Here is a 24,476-nt window from a genome sequence, read left to right as displayed (position 1 = left end):
TCCTTTGTTTTCAGCTCCGAGCGTGCTTTGTGGTCACCGGAGCTCTGTACGTTTGGACCTCGTCGGCCACGGCCACGACCTGGGAGAGGCACGACACAACAAAGAGGTTGGAGGTGTTGGGTCTAAACTCAGACCCCGCTGTATCCAAGACTTATTCCCATGAAAGAAAAACAAGGCAACAGTGTTCGATCGATTTCTTGCGCAAGGGAGGCCCCCTCATCTGTGTCCAGCACGACAATGAACCCCGATGATGGCCTCCTCTCGCTGCCTTTTATTGACAAACTTCAAACAATAGTTTACAAAACACCTCCCCCTGCAACCCCCTTTGGTTACAAAGACAAGGCACTGTATGTAAGTGTGTGTGTGTGTGTGTATGTGAGAATGTGTGTGTGTGTGTGTGTGTGTGTGTGTGTTGATCAAAGGGTCATAAAACCTAAAAGCAGGAACAACATCCTTTGTCATAAAGAGGGTAGTCTTCCCCCACACCCAATGTATGGTTTACCAAAGATAACACAGTGAAACCATACAAAGGGTAGGAAGCTCTACCAAACATCAAACAGATCTTCAAAAGGACGTTCCTGTGATAAAACACTTCAACCTCCCACCCAGAACCTCGAGAATCTGGGGATGGGAGGAAAGAAAGAATTCCTTTCACAGAGTTAAAACAATGGACAAATGGTAAATATAAAAATGACAAATGTTTAACTATTTAATCTAACAGGAGGTTATAGCTCGCAAGGCTGGAAGAGGGACTTGAAGTATTTACCTTTAGAGTTGAGTTAAAACATGGTGGCTGATGTTCTATATTTAACAGGCAGACATGTTTGTGCTATTCATTTTGATGCCTTCCTACCTCTTGCTGGCTTCCTGCCTCCTCCGCCTGTTTCTCCATCTGATCCAGATCCTGTATCATCAATCTTGTATTTTTTCCTTCACTCCTCATAACTGACATGTCAGAGCGACATGTTGTCAAGTGATACAACATCTTCACAGTACAGCTTAATATTGTCATAGGAGTAGAGAAGAGGGTCATTGAGAGCAGCACACAGAGAAGCTTTTTGTTGGAAGGATACAAGTTCTTCCTGTTCTTCTTGTTACTGATAACCTGACCGCTGTCTGTTTTGATCTTCTTCTTCTGGTCTTCTTTTCCCGTTTCTCTCACAAAACGCTTCCTCTTACGGTCCCTAAAAAAAGAAGGGGAAAAAAAGACTTTAAATTATAGTTTGAAATGACCATTTGGTGGATACTGAGTCAAACATAGGGAAATTTGTACCATTTCATCATTTTCTTCTGCTGGTTAAGGCGATCGCCTTCATCTCCCATGAGATCAAGGACAGCTGAAGAGGCCTGCTGTTCAAAAGCACTGCCCTCTCCACCGAGACTCAACCTGTCGACGCATAACACAGGACAAAACAGCATAAAACACAAAGCCATTCACATTTTTTAAAGAAACAGATGCAACAGTTTAATGCCTCACCCTCTCTCAGAGTCAAAGTCTTTAGGTCTGTAAGGGATATAATACTCTTCATCTTTGCCTGACTGCCTCTTTTTCTTGGTCTTTGGTCGCTCTTCGCCATCTTCCTGCTGACCTCTTCTTTTACCACCTACCACGTCTGAAAACACCCCCTGGTGGAAATAGAAAGAATTACATGGTACAAAGTGACAAAGCATGATACAGAGATCCTACTATCTTCCTCTTCTAGTTTGTATACAACATCATCTACATCAAAACTGCACTTTATTTTGCTTCTTCTTCATCAGACAGCACAAACAACTTTCTCATTTTGACTCAAATATTGGTTTTGAATGAAAATGATGAAACAATCCTGGGTGTTTATTCAACTTGTGAGCAGGTTTTCTAATCCACCGTACTATTATTATTGACACTAGTACATGTTCGTGCTGCTGGCAAACTAATACACTCAAGAACATATAGCAAAGCAAAAAAGTGAAAAGTAGGTCTTGCCTACATAAATAAACATAAGACAGTTGTGAAACTTTGACATAGTAACATCTGCAGTAATATTTACACCTGTGATGACATCTCACCAGCATTAGCCTTATTTTGAAACCAAGATTGTTTACACAGAGTTTGTAATTGCAGAGAAATGCTCCATTTATTTTGGTCATTTCATTTTTGAGCAGGAAGCTCACCTTTCTTGTTATAGCCTTTAGACGAATAGAGAGATTTCCAATTAAATACATATTCTTTAAATAATGTTCCCTCTTATAAAAAGTAGGATAATTTAAAAAAAAATTTAAAAAATGTATTATACCTCTATTACTTAGAAAAAAAATGTTTTTTTTCTGTTGTCTGTTATATAACGTTAGTGATGCTCGTTTCAATTCATTTCTTAATCAGCTAAACAGGTCAGTTAAGAAACAGTCAAATATTAAGTTAAATTTGAAAACGGTTTAAAAAAAAATATCCCCATTCCAAAATGTCACATGACAATCTCATTGGCTCACGGAGTTATGATGTCACTACACGATCCTTTGAAGTTTTTCCTTAAACAGGGGTGACACACAGCAGTTTTTTAGTTCGTGTCTTCGCAGCATTTGTGTTTGCAGCCTTCACACGTTCACCACAGAAACTTTTGGAAACCTTTTCAGAGTTGTCGTGTACAACCTTCAACATGTATCCAACAAGACACCAACCAAGGCAAAAAGATTACGCCGCTTCTCCTTCCTGTCGTGGCCGGCCAATTTCCCCAAATGACCTCTTAGCCGTCCAAAGGGCATTACATGACAGTAAGAAGGAAAACTACCATCTCCAGAATAAAATTCAACAGATTGAAGAAGAGAAACTTCAACTGGAGGAGAAGTGTAGACAGATGGAAGCGCAAAATAAGAACCTGGAAGAAAGACAAAAACGCCAGCCCGACATAAATATTATTAATGAGGGTTGGGGAATCAAGTTTGGACAAGCCCGAGAGCAGATTGTCTTCCTAATTAAGGAAAACAAGCAAAAGAGCGTGGAACTAAAGGAGATGTCCAACCAGCTTAAAGACAGCAAAGCTACTGTTGAGAAGACAGAATGGGATCTCCAATATATGGACCAAATGAATCGGCTGCTCCAAACAAACTTCGATGAAGCTGTGAAAAAAAATGAAGAAATCCTCCAACAGAAGGAAGAACAGGAGAAAAAGCAAAGAGACATGGAGCACAAACTCAAAGTCACGGAGGAAAAATACAGAATGCTGAAAGAGAAGGTGGATGATACTCTGCGCCAAAATAAAGACCTTCTTCACGAGAAAAAGCAACTAGAAGGGGAAAAAGAAAAACTGAACAAACAATGCTCGCACATGCAGAAAAGGATGGAGCAAATGGCGAGAAACAACTCCGAGCTCACTAAGGGGATATTGTTGGAATACAACAACTTGAAGCGCAAACACACTGAAATGCAGGCGCAAAAGCAAGAACAAGACAACATACATGACGACCTGCAGCGTACGCTCCAAGATATCCACAAAAGAAATGAGGAGCTACAAGACATGTACAAAGAAGTACAACAAAGAAACGCAGACATGCACAAGGACAAGATAATGCAGGAGGAAACATCCAAAGAGCTCAGGGAAAAGCTTGAAGAAAAACAAGCAACGTTGGAAGAGGTGGAGAAAACGTGCAAGAAGCTTGAGAAACAAAACAAAGAAACCATCGATGAGTTGAGAACCCTCATCCTGGAAAAAAAAGCTCTTGTAGAAAACTGCATGAAAAAGAAGAACAAACGCTTCCGCTGGCCCTGGAGGAGGAACTCTACTGCTTCCTCAGCAGGTGTAGCCTCGTCTTGCTCCACCTCTGTTCACCTCCCCAACCAGTCCCGGCAGTTGACTGTCCCCTCCTGAGCCTGGTTCTGCCGGAGGTTTCTGCCCGTTTAAAGGCAGTTTTTCCTCCCCACTGTCGCCTAGTGCGTGCTCAGAGGGGATTGTTGGGGTTTTCTCTCCTCTACCTTGTTTCATTATTTACTTAACGTTTTGTTCTTACTTCATTTTACCTTGTTTCATTATTTACTTGTTAACGTTTTGTTCTTACTTCATTTTACCTTGTTTCATTATTTACTTGTTAACGTTTTGTTCTTACTTCATTTTACCTTGTTTCATTATTTACTTGTTGACGTTTTGTTCTTACTTCATTTTACCTTGTTTCATTATTTACTTGTTGACGTTTTGTTCTTACTTCATTTTACCTTGTTTCATTATTTACTTGTTTAACTTTTTCTTTTTCAACTTATTCATAAAACAATAAACCAATTGAATTTATCCTTTGAGTATTTTTCATCTTTTCATCTATAACTTTTTCAAACATTCATATCTGTCGTTTATCTTCTTCTTGAAACCTCATAAATGGTGAAGGAAAAATCCTGGAACATGGTTTGAAACACTGAAATTGTTTCAGCTGAAACCGGCAAAGTCATACGTGTGTGTGTGTGTGTGTGTGTGTGTGTGTGTGTGTGTGTGTGTGTGTGTTACTCTGTACATGAAACAACTTTGTAGAAAACCATTTTCCTGTCGAAACATTAGCAAACACAAACAAAGTGTTATTAACAAACGAATTACTAATATCCCTCTCTATGATAGTGATTTATTTTCTTACGGGATTAAAACTGTAAATTTTACCAAACTAAAGAAAGTAATACAAAGTAATAAAACTTTTTATCATTTAGTTAAGATCCAACATCCATTCTTTTCATAGTTGGTTGCTACCACCAGAGGGCGACATGGAGTACTTTTACCCATGTAGAGAAACATAAACGCTCATATATTACACACGCACCAACATTTTACTGTCTATTACTACATCAGTCTGTTTACATTAAACTGATATTGATAAATAAACTCACAAATATAGCTTCATGAATTTGGTAACGTCCTGTAAGTCATATCGTCAAATGCTTTTGTTCCAAAATAAAAAGGCTGTTGAAATAATGATTGGTGTGGTTTTTACAGGTGAATGAGCAGCAGAATAACTACAGAGAATCTGTGAATACATGAATGACCTTTTGTAATATGCCTTTAGCCTATTAGTGCCCTGAAAGAGTGGAGATTTTACCTATTTTAGCAAAATGATCTACAAACTGTATGGGTGAATATAGGAGCTTGTTAACAGGTTAGCATGTCCAACTAACAGACAGGAAAATGAGCTATGTATTTTTTAGATATCATGTTATCAGCTGACCACTGAAAGCTCTTTCTGCATATATCTTCTACACGTTCTGTCTCTTGTCACGTGTGTGTTTATATTTAAATCATGTATGTTGATTATTTAAATATGCTTTTTCATTCATTTTTAAAAAATGTCAACAGCTGTCGTTTACAGATTCATTGTTTACTATATGCTATATATATATATGAACATGAACAAAACTGAAAACACTGGGTCACCGACCCAGGAACCCTGACAATATGTATTTTACCTGGTTAATGTGTGTGGCGGGGCGTGGTCTGCAGCGCCGCTGCAGGGGAGGCGGACGCACCTGAGCGGCACCCGCGATCACGCCTCGGCGCCTTAACGTCTGTGCTCTCTATGCTGTTGTGTTGGTATGTGTCGGGCTGTGAGCTTTAACACCGGCTGTATGCATACAGCAACCGTGTGTGAAAAGTGGTCAATAAAGAGAAGCTGTAAAGCGTGTTCATGGAAACATCGTTGGGTCTGCCGTGATATGTTTACAATGGGACTTCTGCTCCTGAATCTCTGCGCACAGCGTCTGCAAATCGGGGCTGTATGAAGTCACTTTCATCTTTACGCAGGACTGTAAGCTGTCATCTGTGAGGCGTGAGCGGTGTTTGTTTTTAACATAGTTCACGGTGGAGCTGCTGACATAATGTGGATCCGAAGATTGATAATTAGCCTACCTGGGGTTGAAAGTCTCGATAAATGCACGGCGTTTCGGCGGGTATATCGGCTTCCGCAAGTGTGACGCTTATTTTGAGCGTTCAAAAACTTATGTGTGTGCCAAGGTGTTTCTTTGGAGCGCACTCACCTAATATTCGGCACACGTCGTCACAGTTCTGGTTGATTTCATGTAACCATCGTTTTACATTGACAAAGGACTCCGCACTCGTGACGTCATATACCACTATGACCCCATGTGTTCCCCTGTAATATCTAAAGACAGAAGAAAGGGGAAACAGTCAGCTTACAGTTTGCGAAAAAGATCAATTGAATTCATTTTAATTTTATTCATATAATGCTAAATCACAACAACAGTCGCCTCAAGGCGCTTTAAATTGTGGGGTTAAGACCCTACAATAATACAGAAAAAATCCCTAACAGTCATATAACACCCTTTGAGCAAGAACTTGGTGACATTGGAAGAAACCACCAACAGAACCAGGCTCAGTGAGGGGCCTCCGTCTGCTGTGACTAGTTAGATAAAATATTTCTAATTAGCTGAACAGTTATAACGACTTCTACTTTTACTACAGAGAAATGGTAGTATAGCAGCAAGACTAGAGAACGCTAAAACTGTTGGCCGAAGAGTATGAACAACAGTATAACTGATTACCTAAAGATAAAGGATAACAGACAGGGTAAAACATGGACGTAGCTTCGGTGGCGGAAAAAAACCCTTTGACCTGCATTTTTTCTGAACACCACATTATGGTGATGGAAAGTAACCGACAAATTTAAAAATAAATCTAAAAGTAATGCCTCAATAGAAACTGTTAGACAGGATTAATGAATAAACAGCAGAGATAGTTTGGTAAAGGTAATAACAAATAAAAGGAATTATTAAAGCTAAAGTTGGCAAATAAATATGTAAAAAATAATTTGTTAAAGTTAATAGATGAAAATAAAACACACAGCAGAAATGGCTAACACACAAAACAGACTGGAAAATTAAAAAAAAAGAAAAAGAAAAAAAAAGGCCAACAGGATTGATGTGTGAAGAGTTTTTGATACCACTACACCGTGTAACAGTTTAAGTATGCTATGGCCTGACCTTCGGTATAATTTTAATTTCAAGTCATCCCTAACTTTCTGAGCGAATAACTAATGTTATCCAGCAAAGGGAAAGACACTTGAAGGGGCACAACTTAATAAATACATTCATCAGGACAGAGTGTATGACTGTGTGAAGGAAAAAGCAACAGCACCACATTTATACCGCACAGACAAATGAACTGGCTTCAAAAACAGAGGCCAGATCTGAGAGAGTGCATCCCCAGTACCAATGCACTACGCCAAACAAACACAAAGAAACTTTTGTCAGGGATTCTCTGTGTGTGTGTGTGTGTGTGTGTGTGTGTGTGTGTGTGGTGACAGTTTGGGGATACAGCTTGTTTTGATAGGGTTTGGTGGCATCAAGGATTTACATCACACTATGTTATTAATGTAAATTAACATTATTGGGCATGATTTTCAATACCATAAAAAACTATTCTTACTGGGGGGGGTTAAATGACAATTCTACAATTCTTATGTGTGTGCAACAGAGGTGTGCAAAATACAATAACATAAGAACAAGCAAAATATACGAATGGGTAAATCTGAGAATTATAAGAATAAATATATGTACAAATATAAGAGTGTATGTTAGGGCTGTTCGATATAACGATATATATCAAATGACGATATAAAAATGTCTATCGTTTCCTATTACGCTATCGTTTGTTTCGTGATGTCGTAAAATAAACTGTTTACAGCAGTATTTTTCATCGTTTTGACGGTCACCTTAGTGGCTATATTAATTTCTTAAAGTTCTCTCTTTCTCTTATATTTAATATAACCACACTATGGGCGGGCAAGTGCCTGTTTTTACGTGTTTTCGTTAGCAACAATGACGGTAAAACCATCGCGTGGTTCCGCTGTACGCTTGTTTGTTTTCCACGTAAACCTTTCACAATAAAGCTCAAGATCCTGTTGAGACTTTTCAAAACAAACTGAATCACATGAGAGAGTATGCAGAGTTTACAGATGAGAAGCAAACAAAGAGCCGTCAGACTCAAACTATATGTATACACCTGCCCGCCTTCGTAAACAACTAAATGCTATGTTGCCCTATCATTTTTTGATTGGTCCACATGGTATATTTTTTCACCAATAGGAAAGGCTGGGGGAGTTGGGAGGGGGACTGAGTGCTTTCTAGTGTTTTTCCTTATAAAAACCGTTTCTTCCCGCAGTAAATATAAACAACGATAGTATTCAGGAAGAAAACCTGCATATATTATACTGAACATAAAGTTGTTTGCAAAACTTGTGCATAATTTTTACAAATGTACAACTTCTATTCGCATTTCAAGTTATGAAAACAATTCCTTAAACATGTTTGTGGCTTTTACAGTAAAAATGACAAGTATTTTCTACTCGGATTTTGAATTTTTTTTGTCTGAATTTAGATCTATTGTGCAAATATAGTATAAATGAAAAATTAACTCAAATTTCAGATATTTGAGGTTGTGCCAAAAAAAAAAGAAGAAGATTTTTTTAAAGGTGAAATATAGAGGTAAAATCTAAAGTAGTCAAAAACGGCCAATTATACTCTGGACCCCAGAGGGTTACTAAATACATTTACATGTCTTGGTGACTGCAGCTGGAACCTTGGCAAAAAGTGTATGTGTGTGTGTGTGGAATGCTAGCTACCAGCATTCATAATATAATAGTTACAATAGCAACAGTAACCAGGGGGGTGGGGCTTAAATGACAGAACAAAGACAGGCTACCATGATGTCACATGCCAGGCCACTATGATGTCACATGCCAGGCCACCATGATGTCACATGCCAGGCCATAAAAATCTATAAATAGGGGTGCCTCGACACACAGTTGTAGAATTCCCTTGCAGGTGATTTTAAGCTAGCGATTGAATTGTGTTTTCAGATGAAAGCGCTTATAACCTTCTCCCAAAGTAGAGTACTCTTCCTCCACCCAAACCTAAAATGTATATTTCTAAATACAGGGAAGCAATTGTATTAGAAAATAAATATAAAAATGAACACAGGACCATGGTGCCAAGAACAGTTAAGGCGCCATCTCATCGCGAAATGTGCCCACAGAGGCCAGAAGGCGAAAAACCTGAACACACATTCAGGAAAAAACCAGAACACACAGGCATGAAGAAAGTCATGGCTCAACCTGCTTGTGTGGATACACGCAAAGGGGACAAGCAGCTCCTTGAGAAATCTGGACTTGTCCCCTTTTATTTACAGAAAAACGATTACAGAATCGTTCCAGGCTACCTGCGTAGAAGAAAGGCAGAGAAAGAAAAGGCTAAGCAGGACAATGATGCCTGGTTAACAAAACAACAGGAAACAGTTAAACCACTGGCCGAACAGGAGAAACAAAACATTCTCCAGGGCCTAAAGAGGAGGTTTAATGAGCTAAACTTTGAATATCAATCCCTCCCTTTTACTATCTCCCCTTCACAGCACAAAAAATACAATTACAAAATGTTTCTCGAAGAGGCAATGAGTCAAGTTGAAAAAGACATTGCCCTTTTTGAGGAACATAAATACATTTACGTAGGCAGGGAAGATGCATCTGACGAACAACAGTTACAGCGGACTCCACTGCCACCCATTAGACCGAAAAAGACAAAGTTGACACCCGCTCCTCAAGTCACACAACCAACGAAAAAGGAAACTTTCTCGACCGACAACCTACCACCTTTTCGTAGGATGTGTGTTCCACCTATATCCAGAAGTGGAAAGCAACCTATTCCCATGACTGAGAACCTTCACAGACAACCTATTCCCACCCAACTAGTTATAATTCCACGACCTAGTCCTGTCCCTCTGCCACCTATTTGTAAAAAAGCTGAATCTACACCCCGACCACCTGTAAGACCTCCAATGAAACGAGGTGTAACACCCATCCTTCCACCCATTTCCACCAAAAAGCTGTAGTGCTGTACCGTTAGAGTAGTTTTTTAACTACCTAACCCCCAACCGGTCTTGACAGAAGCCGCACCATCTGAGCCTGGTTCTGTCGAAGGTTTCTTCTTTTTAAGACAAAGGAGTTTTTCCTTCCCACCGTCGCCCAGTGCTTGCTCAGATGGGATCATTTGATTGTTGGGGTTTTCTTAAACATAAATTGGCCTATTGAAAAAATGTAGTGGTTCTTACTACATTTTATTTTCAATAGACCAATTTATGTTCAAAAAAAAAAAAATTACAGCAGAAAAGAAAGCATGGGAGACATCTGATGCATTTCATTGCTTTTTAAAAAATAATTTATAATTTATCTGGAACAAATAAAAGAAAGTAAAAATAATCTTTTGTGGATTCTTTTTCTTCAATAAGTAGTAGAATAGGCAGTTCTTTATACATAAAGCGTAGTGTTTTGTTAAAAAATAAAGTGGCACAGCGGCACTGTGTTAAAGGCCTGTGTTTTTACCATCAGCGTGACAGCGTTGTGTTGTTTTTAAGTACTGTATAATACTTAAATATGATCAGTTAGACAAAACCAGCTGATGACAAATGTTTTGTCTTGCTTTGTTTTATATTTGGGACAGTTCTTAACCCAGTTTACAGCATGATTTAGCAGATATACATTTGCCCTTCTAAACAGAGAATGTTTCAATTTCACAGGTTTCACCTCAATTCTTTTATCTGCTGAACTAGAACACTTCAAAATGTGTGACAGTACCAGTAGATAACCACATTTCTGCAAGTTTGTTTTTTGCTTGTTCAGCAACTTCAGCAAGTGGTTATTGATGTATCATACTTTCTTCAGTCGTGATGGATTCTTTTTTCAGACAGGGTAAAACATCAGGATGGTGGCTAATACGGAAAGAAAAATGGATGGTGACAGAAAAACAGAGATAGCTTATACTAGACAGAATGGCCTGCATCCCTTGCTGTGTTCTTTTAATTCTTCAGCAAGGCATTTGATGATGACTATGGGTTCTGGACTTCATGTAAATAATTTTCATCCAAATACTAAAAACAATCCTTATGCAACTTTGTCCAATTCATAACTGGGTACTAAAAGGGCTTCAATTCATGAACAGATGATGCAAGACTTCTGTTTAACATCTTTAATAAAAGCTACGAGTGGAAACTTTCATTTAACATCAAGTCTTGGCAGCATACAGAAGTAAAATATGTAAAAAAAATTGAAATTGCCCAACATTTACAGATTTAATGTGCTATATGTGCATGCCGTTGAATGCATATGTATAGGTTTGTGCATGAGTTTTCTAAGGCTGTGTTGTCATTCTCAGTTTAAGAAGCAGCACAAATACAATGGGCCTGCTGAGCCTGACAGCCATAAGCATCCGTCATAATGAAACTACCTTTAATGAAACAAGCTCAGGAACTGCCCCTAGACACACACACACCTACAAGTTAAGCACACTAATAACTCATATATATAATCTGTGAAATCTCACATAGAGTGCATTTTGGATGTAACAAGAGCACATCACAAGAAAGCAACAACAAATAAATAAATAAATAAATGACACCCCGCTAAACAATAAATATATCACCAGTGTTGGGACTAACGCGTTATTAAGTAACGCATTACAGTAACTACGTTATTATTGTGGTAACGAGCACGGTAACTAGTTATTATGCCAAAACCAGGAACGCGTTACTCGTTACTGGGATTTAGATAGGCTCGTTATTCGTTACTTCGTGTGGTGGCTATCGCGGAGCTTCCACAGATTCAATAACATTAGCAAGTGGTGGAAGCCAGCAGGTGGATGAGAGAAAGGGAGGCAAGAGGAGAGACCCGAAGCGGCCGCCGGTCCCAGTGTCAGGTGAACTGAACTTCAGGTAAGAAGTTATAACCTGCAGTCCATCTGGGTCAGATATGAACCAAGTTTAGGTGGAGTTTATTTTCGTTATGCTGACTTTTTTGTACTGCGTGCTAGCTAGCATGACGGAGTTTCTATACAGCTGGGTGGGTGCTATGTTACTGATGTTGAACTTTATTTTGTTCATAAGGTTAATTATTAGAGTTGCCAACCGTCCCGTAAAAAACAGAATCGTCTGGTATTCAGAGAAAATATTACGCGTTTCTTATTGAGGTGAAAAGGAACAGTTTGTCCCGGACTTCAGCTACAATGAAAAAGACACAAAGCTGGAGTTATTCTGTGTTTACGCTGCACAGCTGCCTCTTCTTCTCTCATCCTCTCACCCTCCCTCTCCTGTTTCTACTTCAATCATGAAACTGATCAATGATCAGCTGATCGGCTTTTCTCTCTTGTTTATTTATCGCCCACTTTGCGGCAGAAAGAGGAAACCAACGGATGTCGCGGTAAACAACAGCAGCACTTTTAAGCTTGATCAGCTGTTGTTAGAATTTATTTAATATTAATTTCTAGTATCAGCTGATGTTTGCTGGAGCCACAGCTGTAAAGCTGCTGGTCATGATGTCGGTTTGGAGATGTGGTGAGTGGGAAACATGAAGATGAAACCAGGAGATGTCCTTACTGAATCATCAGAGCTGTGATGGAGAAACAGGTTTACCTTTTAGTTAACATGAATGAGTTGAAGGGAAGTTATGAACTGTTTCTGAGAGATAAATAACACCAGGATCCTTTTCTAAGCAGCTGACAGCTGGTAACTGTGCAGGGGCGGGTCTAGCAAAGTGTTGCCAGGGGTCCATGTAGGGAATTAAAAGGGAAAGGGGGGCACAAGGAAATACTTTCTTATTCTCATTTAAAATGTCTCACTTTTAAAAAAATAATTATCTGAGTCTTACAACAAACAATTGATAGATTGATGCATATATACCATCAGAACAGTGTACATCACTGTCACAACAGTATTTATTTTCATTCAAAGGCTTTATGATTTTTCCTATAATGGTGGGCCGGTCTCTAGTCAAAATGCCCGGGACGATTTTTTTGTCCCAGTCCAGCCCTGTATGCAGCTCATCTGCAGTCTGGTGTTACCTACATCTTCCTATTCAGAAGGCAGAATTTCCGAGTTCTGAGTACAATCGAAAGCACCACGACTGCAGTTTTTGTGTTGGATGTAAAAAGCAGGCTAGGATAGAATCAGGCGTGGGATTTCTCTCGTGGAAATGTGCACATTATTTTTTCCTTTCTATTGGTAGGTGGCACAGTGCACTTGTGGTAAGTAAGCAAGCTAGAAGAAGAATCTTGCTGGGTATCCAGTTACGGAAGCAACACATTAACAAGAGAATTCTGAGTAAAACCAAAGTTACTTTCCCTAGTAACTAGTTACTCTGAAAGTAACGAGTAACTTGAAGTAACTGAGTTACTTTTGATAGAAGTAACTAGTAATGTAACTAAGTTACTCATTTAAAGTAACTTACCCAACACTGTATATCACAGAACTTAACTTTGAGTGAGAAAAAAAGAGAAATAGTCTGGAAACAGATGAATTTTCAGTCACTGACACAGTGGGAGTTCTGGCAGACACGTTGCACTAAGAAATGTCTTATTTTTAGAGACTGACCTGAATGTATGTTAGATACTGGTCAACACTGGAGCACTTTGGGATGCTGTAGCCCTTGTAGAAGCTAAATGCAGGTCCAAACATTTCCTCACTGAACCACACCTTGGCAAAGGTGTTGAGGAGGCGCTTGTCATAGTCGTCGGTCACACGACCACCGTATTGAATCTCTCCAATCATGTATCGAACTGTGTTCCAGGACACACCCTAAGGAGATGATAAAACAGTGATAAAGGATGACAAAAAAATTGTTCATGAATGTGCAATATAATTTGTGAGCAGACTGAATACATACACAGTCAGAAAGCTCTAAAACTCCCAGCAGATGGCTGTTGTTGATAAGTATTTACAATATCCTTTCTTTAAATCTCAACCCTTTTAACATTTTTTTATGGTCAAGAGTCCTAATCACACAGAATAATAAGCATTACTCTACCTACCTTCTTAATATCCATGTCATCAAGATGGTTTTGAACAAACTGGACAGTGGCATTAAAATCAGCCTGGTTGAACTCATAGGGAATATTCCATCCCAGGGGGCCATATTTCCTTCTCTCCTGAACTGTGCTGTGAAGAAAGGCTACTGCATACAGCATCGGCCTCCACTGCGCCATGTTACTGACATCCAAAAGGTCCTGGTTTATACCTGGTCAGGGACATGCAGGTCAAAAAGATGTACTGCATGCCCAAAAGGAGGCTAAGTGTAACATCTACAGAAATGTATTGAAATAATCCATAACTGAATAAAGTCAGTTACTTCTAAAACCAAGCATTGCACAAACATGCACACACAGATTTCCTTTTTAGCGAACAGTTAGGATTTGTTGCGTAAATGTGGGAGAAAAGATAGTGAACTGAATATGTCAGTCAAAATAATACCTTCTTTCTGATATAATACCAAACTGCAATTACTAATCGAAATCAGAATTCCCTAGCAGATCATTACATGGAGAAACCTTTGGAATGCAAGCGCGCGGATCCACACAGGTATGCACACGGGTGTTCACTGCTCGTAGACCCAAATTACACCTTTCTTGGCTGCTACTTCGACGCACATCTGTCCTGCATGCTGCACAACAACATTGAATATTTAGTATTTACTGCTGTTTACACTTAGCTAGATTAATGCGATGGTGTTGTGTTTAGTATGTTGCTTTGTTTTTTTTTTCTGCTTGTTTTCTATAAAAAAAATAAAAAAAAATTCAAGCTGTAGATACGATCTCAATTCCCCTCCAGGAACCATGTCATCTGAGCCAGGAAAAGACAGCTGGTTTCTACATTTTAAAGATTCTTTTCTTTCTTCACCCTTGTTTTGGACCAAAACACAGACTAGATAACTCAGACTTGTTTAAAATTTTACTAACCTTGGGTAACATGGGTAAAAAACAAAATCCGGAATACAATAAATATAGCATCAAACAGGTGTTTCTCCCACATTTCCATCTTTTTATTCACTTACTTATTCCTATCATGGATATCACGAAGTAGAGGTGTTTTGTATATCTGCATCTCCAAATGTACACATCAATATTGGAATATATTTCATTCTCTTAGGTCCTCTTTCTTTATCACATAGATAAATTGGATCTATTAAACTGGCTAGTATTTCTGGACTTCTTTAATGTGAGCTTAAGTGAGCCAAACCTACCGCCATATGTCCTCTTAAGCCCTGCCTTGAGGCCCTGTGGTGGTTCATTGGTGAACTTGATGGACATCTGGAGAAGTGTGATGGGAAAGTGTCTGTGGACCTCAGTGGTCATCCAAAGGCGGAAGCTGTTGTTGACAAAGTCTGTCTCTGTCACAGTGTCCATGAGCTCATCCATGAAGTCCAAACCCAGGTGGCAATTCTGGAGTAAGGCCCAGCCACCCTGGGGACAAACACAGTAGTATGCCTATCATCCATGACGAAGACTATAAATGAGGAGTTCAAGAAAACCCTAAATAATTTCTATAAATTCCAAACCACATTTTTAGAGACAGAACATCTGTATTGCTAAAACAGCAGTAATATCTCACCACTCACATTAGCCATAGTTTGCTGCAGAAGCTTGCGTGCGTGGACCTCTTGTCCTTGACCCATGGATACATAACGGGTCTCGATTTTCAGCTTCTTCCCGAGTGCTATAATGGAGTCAGTTGGATCTGAGCCCATTGAAAGGAAGCAGATGAGAGGTGTTCGTGGGTCCGACTCCTCCCACATCTTCTCTAAATCAAGAATCACCCCTTCAGTGTATTTCTCCCCTACTGCGTCCATTATGTATTTACGGGCCTAAAGGAAAGAATATGATGCAAAGCAGATGTAATTTTTTAAATGCTTTGTAATGCAAAGAGTTGAGCAAAGTAGTCCAATAGTATATATTGGAATAAATTTACTTTCTAGAAAGCTGAGAACTGAGATAATTCTTCAAAGCATTTTCTTTACTGGCTAACTCTTTTTACCCTTAAGGCTAGGGCAACTGTGGACTGGACTGTGAGTTTAACTAAATAAATTGGACTCCAGGCTTGTCTTCAGTGGGCCAGAAAGTTATCCATCAGTAAAACTGAATATCTTTTAGCCACTGTAAATATTCAGGCACAGCAGGCTGGAGGGTGAAAGCTGTATAACAACAAGTTACACAAGCTGCTTCTTATCTCAAGAAGAGCTTTGACCAAGCAGCTTTCAGTGAAGATTAAGAGATTATACATTCTTGTTTTGTGGTCCGTGTCTCATTTATGTAGCTGTATTTTTAAGTCAGGAGGTATCGCTTCCCAAGCTTTAAGCCATTAACTCTCAGATTAGCAACTTTAAGCCTTTTCTCTTTCTTTAGTGGTAATTATTAATTTTAATTGCAGTCTACAGTATACTATTGAAAATGCACTATGATAGAAATGAGAAAAGTAGATTTACATTGCCTGTTCTACTTGTTGTGTTGTATATTATAAAGTAGGCAAAAGCATGACCAAAAAACAGACCAGACAACCAATGTTTGGCTTTCTAATTAAAGAAAATGGATTGGGTGACCCTTAGCCATCCTATGCTGCTATAGGCTGGTTAGACTCTTCTGATGCTTTTAAAGTTTACACTGCGATATTCATACTGTTAATATTTCCCTTCTCACTCCTGTAGTTTATGTTTTGTCCTTGGTCTCTCTATGTTCTCCTTTTCTCTCTCCTCTTTACCCCTCACCAGTCGCAGTAGATGGCCTCCCTTTCTGAACCTAAACCAGCTTCTGCCAAGGACCCGATCATTAATTCTGGAGCACCGTCACCAAAGGCTTGTTCACAGGGGAACTTATAACAGTTATTACAATATTAATGTTCCAAGGAACTTTTTGTTTTGAATTGGCATTATATAAAGAAAACTGAATTTAATCATTGTATCTGTCCTCTATAGCCATGCATAAACATGTCTCTCCTTACTTGTGCGATGGTCCTGTCAGGACACCAGCAGCGTATGAGGAGCAGCCGTCTAAAACAGTCAAGAGACTGGTCATAGGAGTTTGGGACTACTTCCTCCTCTGGGGCCTCCTTGTCAAACCAAGCCTTCCACTGTTTCTCGTTACGACTTATCTGTAAGAAGACTTATCTGTGACAAAAAGCTCTGACGTGGGAAACAAATATAAAACAGGGCAAAACTTTAACTGCATTACAGCACATCAAAATCTGCAGAAAAGATAAAAGAATACTGTGAACACTTCAAACATATTTAGACACAAAGTGATCTTCAAAGTGGCCAACAAAAGAAAGCTAATAAGTAACAACAAAAAAAGACAAAAGAAGGATGAAATGTACCCTGTTTGACTATGTGCACTCCCTCGCTCTCTCTCTGTGTCTCGTCTCCCTTAACTGTTTCCGTGTCCCCCTCGTTGTCTCCTCCCGTTATCTCCCTGGTCCGTCTCATCTCCCTGAATTTTCTTTCCTCCCAGCTCCCGTGTCAAGTTGTGTGACTTGGTCTCTGTCTTAGTGATTCCTGGTTTACTTTGATAGTCTTCTGTCTGGTGTGCATCATGTTCAGTTTTGTGTCCCCGTGTCTCGTTAGTTAGATCACGTTCGGCTGGGTCCCCTCCAGTAGTTTGTTCCCTCGTTTGCCCTGGTGTGTATTTATGTCTGCGTCTCCCTCTGTCCTGTGTCGTGATCTCCCTCATTTCCCCGCTGTGTGCTCTGCCTGCCTGTGTAGTTCATGTGTATTCCCAGTTTAATAAGTTTTGTATTCCTGGCGTCCAGCAATAAAGCTGTTCTGAGTGTGAGTCTGCATTTCTGTCCTATCCTGCCTGCTTCACACAGCAATTCATGACAATATAGCTGAGGTCTCATGCATGGAAGAAGTCTTATTTATGGCACTTCATTTTATAACGAGCACAGACAGACACAACATGTAATGCGTGACCTAACTAGATGATTATGCAATAACAGGAGGCCATGAATTGACACTGCTGTAAACACCATGTGCTTCCAAGATGCGATCTGCATGTGTGATAGCACAAAATATGCCAACAGATTGTGCTAATATTGTTATGTTTATCACAACGAAGCACAAAGGAAACTAGACTAGCAGAAGTGGCATGGCAATCAGAATCAGAATCAGAATCAGAATACTTTATTGATCCCTGGGGGAAATTAAACAAGTCTGGCAATGGCACGGCAATAACCTTTTAACTGTATAACAGTGGATACAGCTCATCAATATAGCTTTAAACTCTCACATACTTTAGGATCAAATTTAGAAAAAAATAATTGAGGATATACCCAAGACAGTTTAGCAGTCAGTCATAAGGTAACACATACATAGTGGAGGGACCAATTATTTGATCCCCTGCTGAATTTGTAAGTTGCCAATTTGTAAGTTTCACTTCCAATGAAATGAAAAACAGTCTCTATTTTCAATGGTTGTTTCATTTCAATTTAGAAAGACAGAACATCAACCAAAAATCCAGAAGAAACACATTACATAAAAGTTACAAATTGATTCACCTATCATTGTGAGAAATAAGTATTTGATCCCCAAGCAAAACATGACTTAGTTCTTAGATGCCCTTTTTGGCAGCCCAAATTACTGTCTACAGTTCAATCCACAAGATCATTTCTGAAGCAGTAGTAATTGTACTGTGCCCCGTTCTAATGCCAGACTGAAATTCACTTAACACATTAACAAGTAAAGACTGTTTTTGCTCCAAATTTATCGGAGATTCGATAATTTGAGACTGAGGGAAAGTGTTACTCTTCTAAAGGCTCACTTTTACATAACAGGTGAAATAGGCAGTTTTCCATTTTTTTTCTTGGAACAAAAACATAAAGGAAGCAAAAATTCAGTTTAATCCAATTCAATTTGATTTTAATTAAGGTTTATTTTTATTGCTAACTATAGGCTTTATAAAAAAGGAACGTTTTATTTATCTTAAAACAGAGGAAGTGGATAATTTTTTGAAATAAGATGGTTGCAATATGGTCTATAATTAGATGAGACACTTAGATCAAGCAAGGAATTTAAGAAGTAATTTAATGACAGAAACCTTAAAAGCCTGTGTTATGTATCCTGTTAATAGTGACAAATAAATTATAATTAAAATTGTAGTATCACCCTGGCTACAGCGATGAAAAGAAAGTGTGTACAAAGTCAAGACGTAGAAGAAGATAACTGAACATTTTCAAACATCATCACTAAATGCTTGACTAAACCTCAAAACTTCTGTTGAATAACTTAAACTTCTGAATAACATCGAAAGTCAGACCTGTCGTCACAATAATACTGCAAGAAAACTAGCCCATTCGCTTATACCATTGGTGTGTATCTTATGAAGAAATACACAAAGCCAACTTCAATGTCACTTTGCTAAAAGCAGAACAGTTAGAAAGTCCACCACCTCCTCCTTGTCTTTTTTTTTTTCACCACCTCTCTAATCCAGAGCGTTTCACTTTAATTTGCTACACAGCTACAACATCCAGGGGGACCTCAACCAGTCCAGCTTCAGTCCAGGGCTAATCCAATAACATCTAGCAAAAACGTTCCCCACCTGTGGGTGGATGTTGTTCTTGGAAAACTGCTTATTTAGGCCCAAATTATAAACTATCACCATTGCAAAAACTTCAGGCACCGACACATATGGTGGTCAAGTCAGAATCATAAATCACCTTAAACACGCATGTTTTTATCTTTTGTAACAACAGCAATGCCATGGATAACTGTGTGTAATCGAACAAAATTAGAAAAAATTAGGCAGGTTTCCTAATAAAGCTGTATTAACAACATCTTAACAACTAGTTTCTTTAAGAAATCAAGTCACTTCAAAGGGATAAAGCAAGCCCTGCTTCTAAATCTCAATAAAAATGTACCTTTAAAATATTGCTCATATTTAGGCATGTGTGTAATCTTGAAAAAGAGTATGCCCTTTAACGACTACTTACTGCAGTCAAAAAGCTACCTGCTGCTACTTAACACACACACACACACACACACACACACACACACACACGCACACACACGCTCAGCCAAAAGTATTTGACTGGAAGTTTCTCCAACTAAGCTCATTTCACAGAGCACTGAGTTTTGACTCCACGGGGACCACAGTGCTGTCATTCATCCACAAGGGTGTGTGTATTTAAGTGTGAGTGACAGTCCATCATGATGAGTGTGTGTCTATGTACAAGAGGGAAATGAAGTGAGCCATGATGAGACTGATATTGACATGCTTACTAGAGCAAAGAAGAGCTGTGAAAAGTATTTAATAAGCACCTTGAGACAACTGCTGTGTATGTGAGTGTGTGAGTGTGCAGGTGTGTATGTGATAGATTAGAACTGCTATCTGAAGACTTAAAAGATAAAAGTCCAAGTGGGTAGATTTTCTGTAGGCTAAAGGACACTATCATACAGCTGTCAAGGCATGTCTAAATTGATCAAGTGTATGTTGTACCTGATCCAGTATATCAGCGAACTGCCAAAGTTTGCTGAGCTCTACAAGATTTAGCCAGGTCATGTCAAGGATCCATTTAGCTGGTTTCTGGGGGCAAGCCTTCAGATCCAAGGATGCACCTCCTGAATAATATGAACATGAACAATTACAGATATAGACACCTGCAAGTATAACTGGAGGATCCAATGCAAAAAATTCAATTTTAAACTCCCAAAATACATAACAAATGTAAAAATGTAAACCCAATCTTCAAAAACACAGAAAAAGTCATCAGAATTGTAATTTGTTGTTTATCAGGCCGGAGCTGACAGATGGTGAAGCTGCGTGCGTGCACCAGACTGTGGCTGTTCTGGTTCTGCCAGTTGCCATTGCTGGGTTTTATCCCCACAGTGAGGAGCACTCCATATCATATTCAGTGAACTGCTACAGTGTCAATATGTTCAAATTCTGCATAGTTTCTGTCATGAGGTTTAAAACCTGTCTACTCCTTGAAATAAACAATAAATATGGTTAAAGAAAAGAATAACAAACAGCAGAAACAGATGGCAATTTTAACAAACCTTCAGGCTGTTTTGATGTGAATGATAGCTTTACAGAAACCCTTGTATTTTCATTTTTATTTCAAAATGGTGTTTTAAAATAAATCTTAAGAAAAAGTAGGGAAAAACAGTTTTTGTCCAGATGAATATGTTTCAGAAAATCTGTCTGTTCATTCTAACAAGCCGTAAGAAATATCATAATCATGTTTACAACCATGTGATCGATCAAACAGGAAGTAGAGTGTTGTTAGCTAAATGATCTATTCGTTAGCTGTAGAATCTTTGGTTCTGGACAATTTGTGAGTCAGCACAGCACTGGCAGCCTTCATGCACTATGTGTCTCAGTATTCAGTGATCCCGCCCTGTAACTTTACATGGTCTAACACTTTGTAGTTTAGCTGATGGTGGAATATCTAGGAGTGAAGAAATTTCCCAAACTCACTTGTTGCAACGGTGGGATGTTGTTAAATTCTTAGTACTAAGAATCTTTGTCAATACAAGCCATGTTTTTTCATAGCTCAGAGCAGATGTGTTGAAACTCATAATTTTGGGTCTTAGCATTTTTATCTTTTATTTGTTTTCCTGCGTTACTGAATAGATTTCATTTGGCGTATTTTAGTAGATCATAGAAATATTGTTGCATTGTTTGATGTTATTTCATGTAACGAAAATTCTATTCTTTATATTTGTAATATGCAGTTAAATACCTAATAAATAAAGAATACTTATGCACATCTAAATGCCAGTAATCAACATGAGTTATGACCCCACTGAAACGTTCCAAATATTCAAACTAACCCATGGTTGCATGTGCTCACAAAAACAACAATTTACCCGTACAAACAAAACCTTCAGTGTTTGCATCTGCCTCTTACCTTTGATGAGTGTGAGGAACTCCTCGTGTTTGACCTTGTTGCTCTGCATGTCTATCTTCAGCGTCATCAGCAAAGTGAAAAGAAACTTGTGGTCCTCATACAGGCCCCGTGCTGCGTACTTATAAACTTCAAAGGTCATGAACTCTATGATGTTGGCGATCCGTTTACTTGTGATAGGGCTTTTAGAAGACCTTTTCAGGGAAATAAACAGGTCTTCTAAATAACATAGCAACTTGAAGATTCTGTTGCTATGTCATAAAATTATACTTGCCAGTAGTAAGAGTGAGAACTTCTCTAAAATCAAATATAAACTACTAGTAATGATTGCACAACTTCATGAAGTAATAACTTGCAGGTTTTTACATTAGAAAGGTATGGTGGTTTAAATGCACAATAGTTCCTTGATTTGAAGTTTGCAAAGACTTTCCAATATACATATAAACACACAACAAATTACTATGGGCAAACCAATTCATTAAGCAGGAAATGGTAAATATCAGCGTATCCTCACCTGGCCAGAGAAAGGTCAAAAAGTCCCAGGAACTGTCTAAGAGACGTCTGATACATGACATTCACCATACTCATCTCTGTAATCAGGAAGTACAGGATGCTGCCCCTGGTGGCCACTGGAATCACACAGGGAAACACAAAAGCACAAACTCCAACAAAACAAGTAATATCGTTCATGAGGACATTTTTAAACAGGTTTTTGAAAGAATGTTCTGTTAACTGTAGCCTCCATCCATCCATCCATTCGCGTCCGCTTATCCTGTTCAGGGTCGCGGGGGGCGCTGGAGCCTATCCCAGCTGTCATAGGGCGAAAGGCGGGGTACACCCTGGACAGGTCGCCAGTCTGTCGCAGGGCCAACACACAGAGACAGACAACCATTCGCACTCACATTCACTCGCACATTCATACCTATGGGCAATATGGATTAACCTATCCCCACTAACTGTAGCCTGTATTTTTTAAATTAAAACCAATATGTCTCACATTTGTGTAACTGAAGGCTGACTGACACTTTGCAGGCTTACTTAGAAAAACACACAAAAAAAGAGGGAACTTTGTTTTTAAATCATTTTCATTTTCACTTACCTGGCCGGTACTCCTCTCTGGCTGCGTTGATCTGGATCTCAGTCTCTGCGGCAATCTGTAACTTCTGAGTGACTTCTTCAGCCGTACACTTCGTGTTGCTAAGGACAAGAATCAGACTCTCATCATCAACCAAGGAACCCTAAAAAACACACAAACAATTTTTTTTTTTTTAAAAACGATTATTTTTCACAATTTATATCTTATAAAGCAAAAGAGAAAAAGAAAAAGAAGGCTGCAAACTATTTCTAGTTTTAATTAAAAAACGAGAATGCACAAAACTTGGCCCCAACCTCACCCATGCAAATGAATAAAACATTTTCTCACTGGTGGCAATGTAGTTAACCATTTCTAAAAAGAACATTTCTGACACATTGCGGTTTCTTGCCTGTGTGCTCGTCAGTCGGTAGAGAAGACTGTCTTCTAGTTCCTTCATCTTTCTCTTGTTAGATGTCACATCTTCCAAGAGGTCTGTCCTCTCCTTCTCCAATTCCTGGTGTCATAAAAGCAAAGAAAACACAACCACATGAGCAGATATAGCTGCAGGATGGTGCTAGAGAAAGCCTGTCATTAAAATCAAAGGTCTTTGATTCTGCATTGCTCTGATGAGTTGATTCTGTCTGTGGCTTTAGACTCTTCTCCGGTGCCTGTCTATCATGGTGGCCTCTGGTAGCTGTCTATATTATTCTTACTAATATCTGCAGCCGCGTGAAGGTCAAGAAGCTGAGATTTTGGCAAAAAAAATTAATAAATACCTTATCTAAATGAATAGATGAGCAGAATCCTTATGAAGAATAAAAACGCCCCTAGAGGAGAGATAGCCTCAGGGTGATGATAAGACCTGTAAAGCTATGTTGTCGCCCTTTTCTCCGTAGTCCTAAGTAAGCCCCAGCAAATGACTCCAGCTTACCTCTTCTAAGTGTCCAAAAGTGTTATTTCTGCACTGGGGAAAGCAGGTCTTATCAAAATTTACACCACAGTCTTGCCTGCTGGGAGCGTAAATTTGACCAGCATGCTAAATCCCTTTTAGAGTATGAGAGACAATAATTGTGATATTTTGTTTTGAGAGTGCGAGAGATTAAACTAAAACAAAATTTGTCTTGTTATCTAAGTCAAATTTAATGGTGGCTCATAAGTAGGCCGACTATCCACATCCCATTAAACTGACTGCCTTTAAGCGGGTATAAAAAAAACAGTCACCACTTCTAAGTGGCAGGTGTGTTTTAAATCAATTAGATTGCTATTTTGATTGTAGATTACAAGCATATTTTCCTAAGAACTGCTGTGTTGGACACTATCACAGCAGGTTGTTATCAATGATAAATGCTCTTTACATATAATGTAATATAATATAATATAATATGAATACACAATATTTAGGCGGTGCCGGACCAAGGCCAGGAAGATCGTGAAGGACCTCAGCCATCCCAACAACAGACTGTTCTCTCTGTTGAGGTCAGGAAAGCGATTCCGCTCCCTGAAGACCAACACAGAGAGACTGAGGAGGAGCTTCTTCCCGCAGGCGATACGGTCTCTCAATCACACCACCACACAGTACTGACCCACACATATGGTTCTTACACACACACTGGACATTCTGGACTTTGGTTTTGCACAACACTGGTCACTATATTCTTCATTTCCAGTTAATACTTGTACAGCTGCTGTTATTGTGTATATATTTATTTATATTTAGATTTCTTCATACATTC

At 39.0% G+C, this 24,476-nt stretch overlaps 1 protein-coding gene across 1 annotated transcript in view; it reads right to left on the bottom strand.

Moving 5' to 3' along the window:
* Window positions 1–1,275: 1,275 nt before the first annotated feature.
* LOC147316904 (dynein axonemal heavy chain 5-like) overlaps window positions 1,276–24,476 on the bottom strand; it is a 70,966-nt gene continuing 47,765 nt past the window's right edge. Inside the window, exons 55-66 of the mRNA XM_086313443.1 lie at window positions 23,153–23,257; window positions 22,768–22,906; window positions 22,183–22,297; window positions 21,672–21,862; window positions 20,258–20,379; window positions 16,770–16,919; window positions 15,394–15,639; window positions 15,019–15,238; window positions 13,811–14,016; window positions 13,374–13,577; window positions 5,981–6,105; window positions 1,276–1,626 (exon numbers count right to left, since the gene is read on the bottom strand). Of these exons, the coding sequence (XP_086169569.1) occupies window positions 6,067–6,105; window positions 13,374–13,577; window positions 13,811–14,016; window positions 15,019–15,238; window positions 15,394–15,639; window positions 16,770–16,919; window positions 20,258–20,379; window positions 21,672–21,862; window positions 22,183–22,297; window positions 22,768–22,906; window positions 23,153–23,257 (1,737 nt within the window). The 3' untranslated portion in view covers window positions 1,276–1,626; window positions 5,981–6,066. The remainder of the gene's footprint in view (window positions 1,627–5,980; window positions 6,106–13,373; window positions 13,578–13,810; window positions 14,017–15,018; window positions 15,239–15,393; window positions 15,640–16,769; window positions 16,920–20,257; window positions 20,380–21,671; window positions 21,863–22,182; window positions 22,298–22,767; window positions 22,907–23,152; window positions 23,258–24,476) is intronic.

The sequence above is a fragment of the Aulonocara sp. 'chitande type north' Nkhata Bay genome, linkage group LG12, assembly GCF_057382095.1.
Source record: "Aulonocara sp. 'chitande type north' Nkhata Bay isolate Kocher_YH1m ecotype deep benthic linkage group LG12, A_spYH_male_GT1.1, whole genome shotgun sequence".
In the NCBI taxonomy this organism is placed as follows: domain Eukaryota; kingdom Metazoa; phylum Chordata; class Actinopteri; order Cichliformes; family Cichlidae; genus Aulonocara; species Aulonocara sp. 'chitande type north' Nkhata Bay.
Note: the sequence above shows the minus strand (reverse complement) of the source record. Positions and strands in the feature narration are given on the sequence as shown.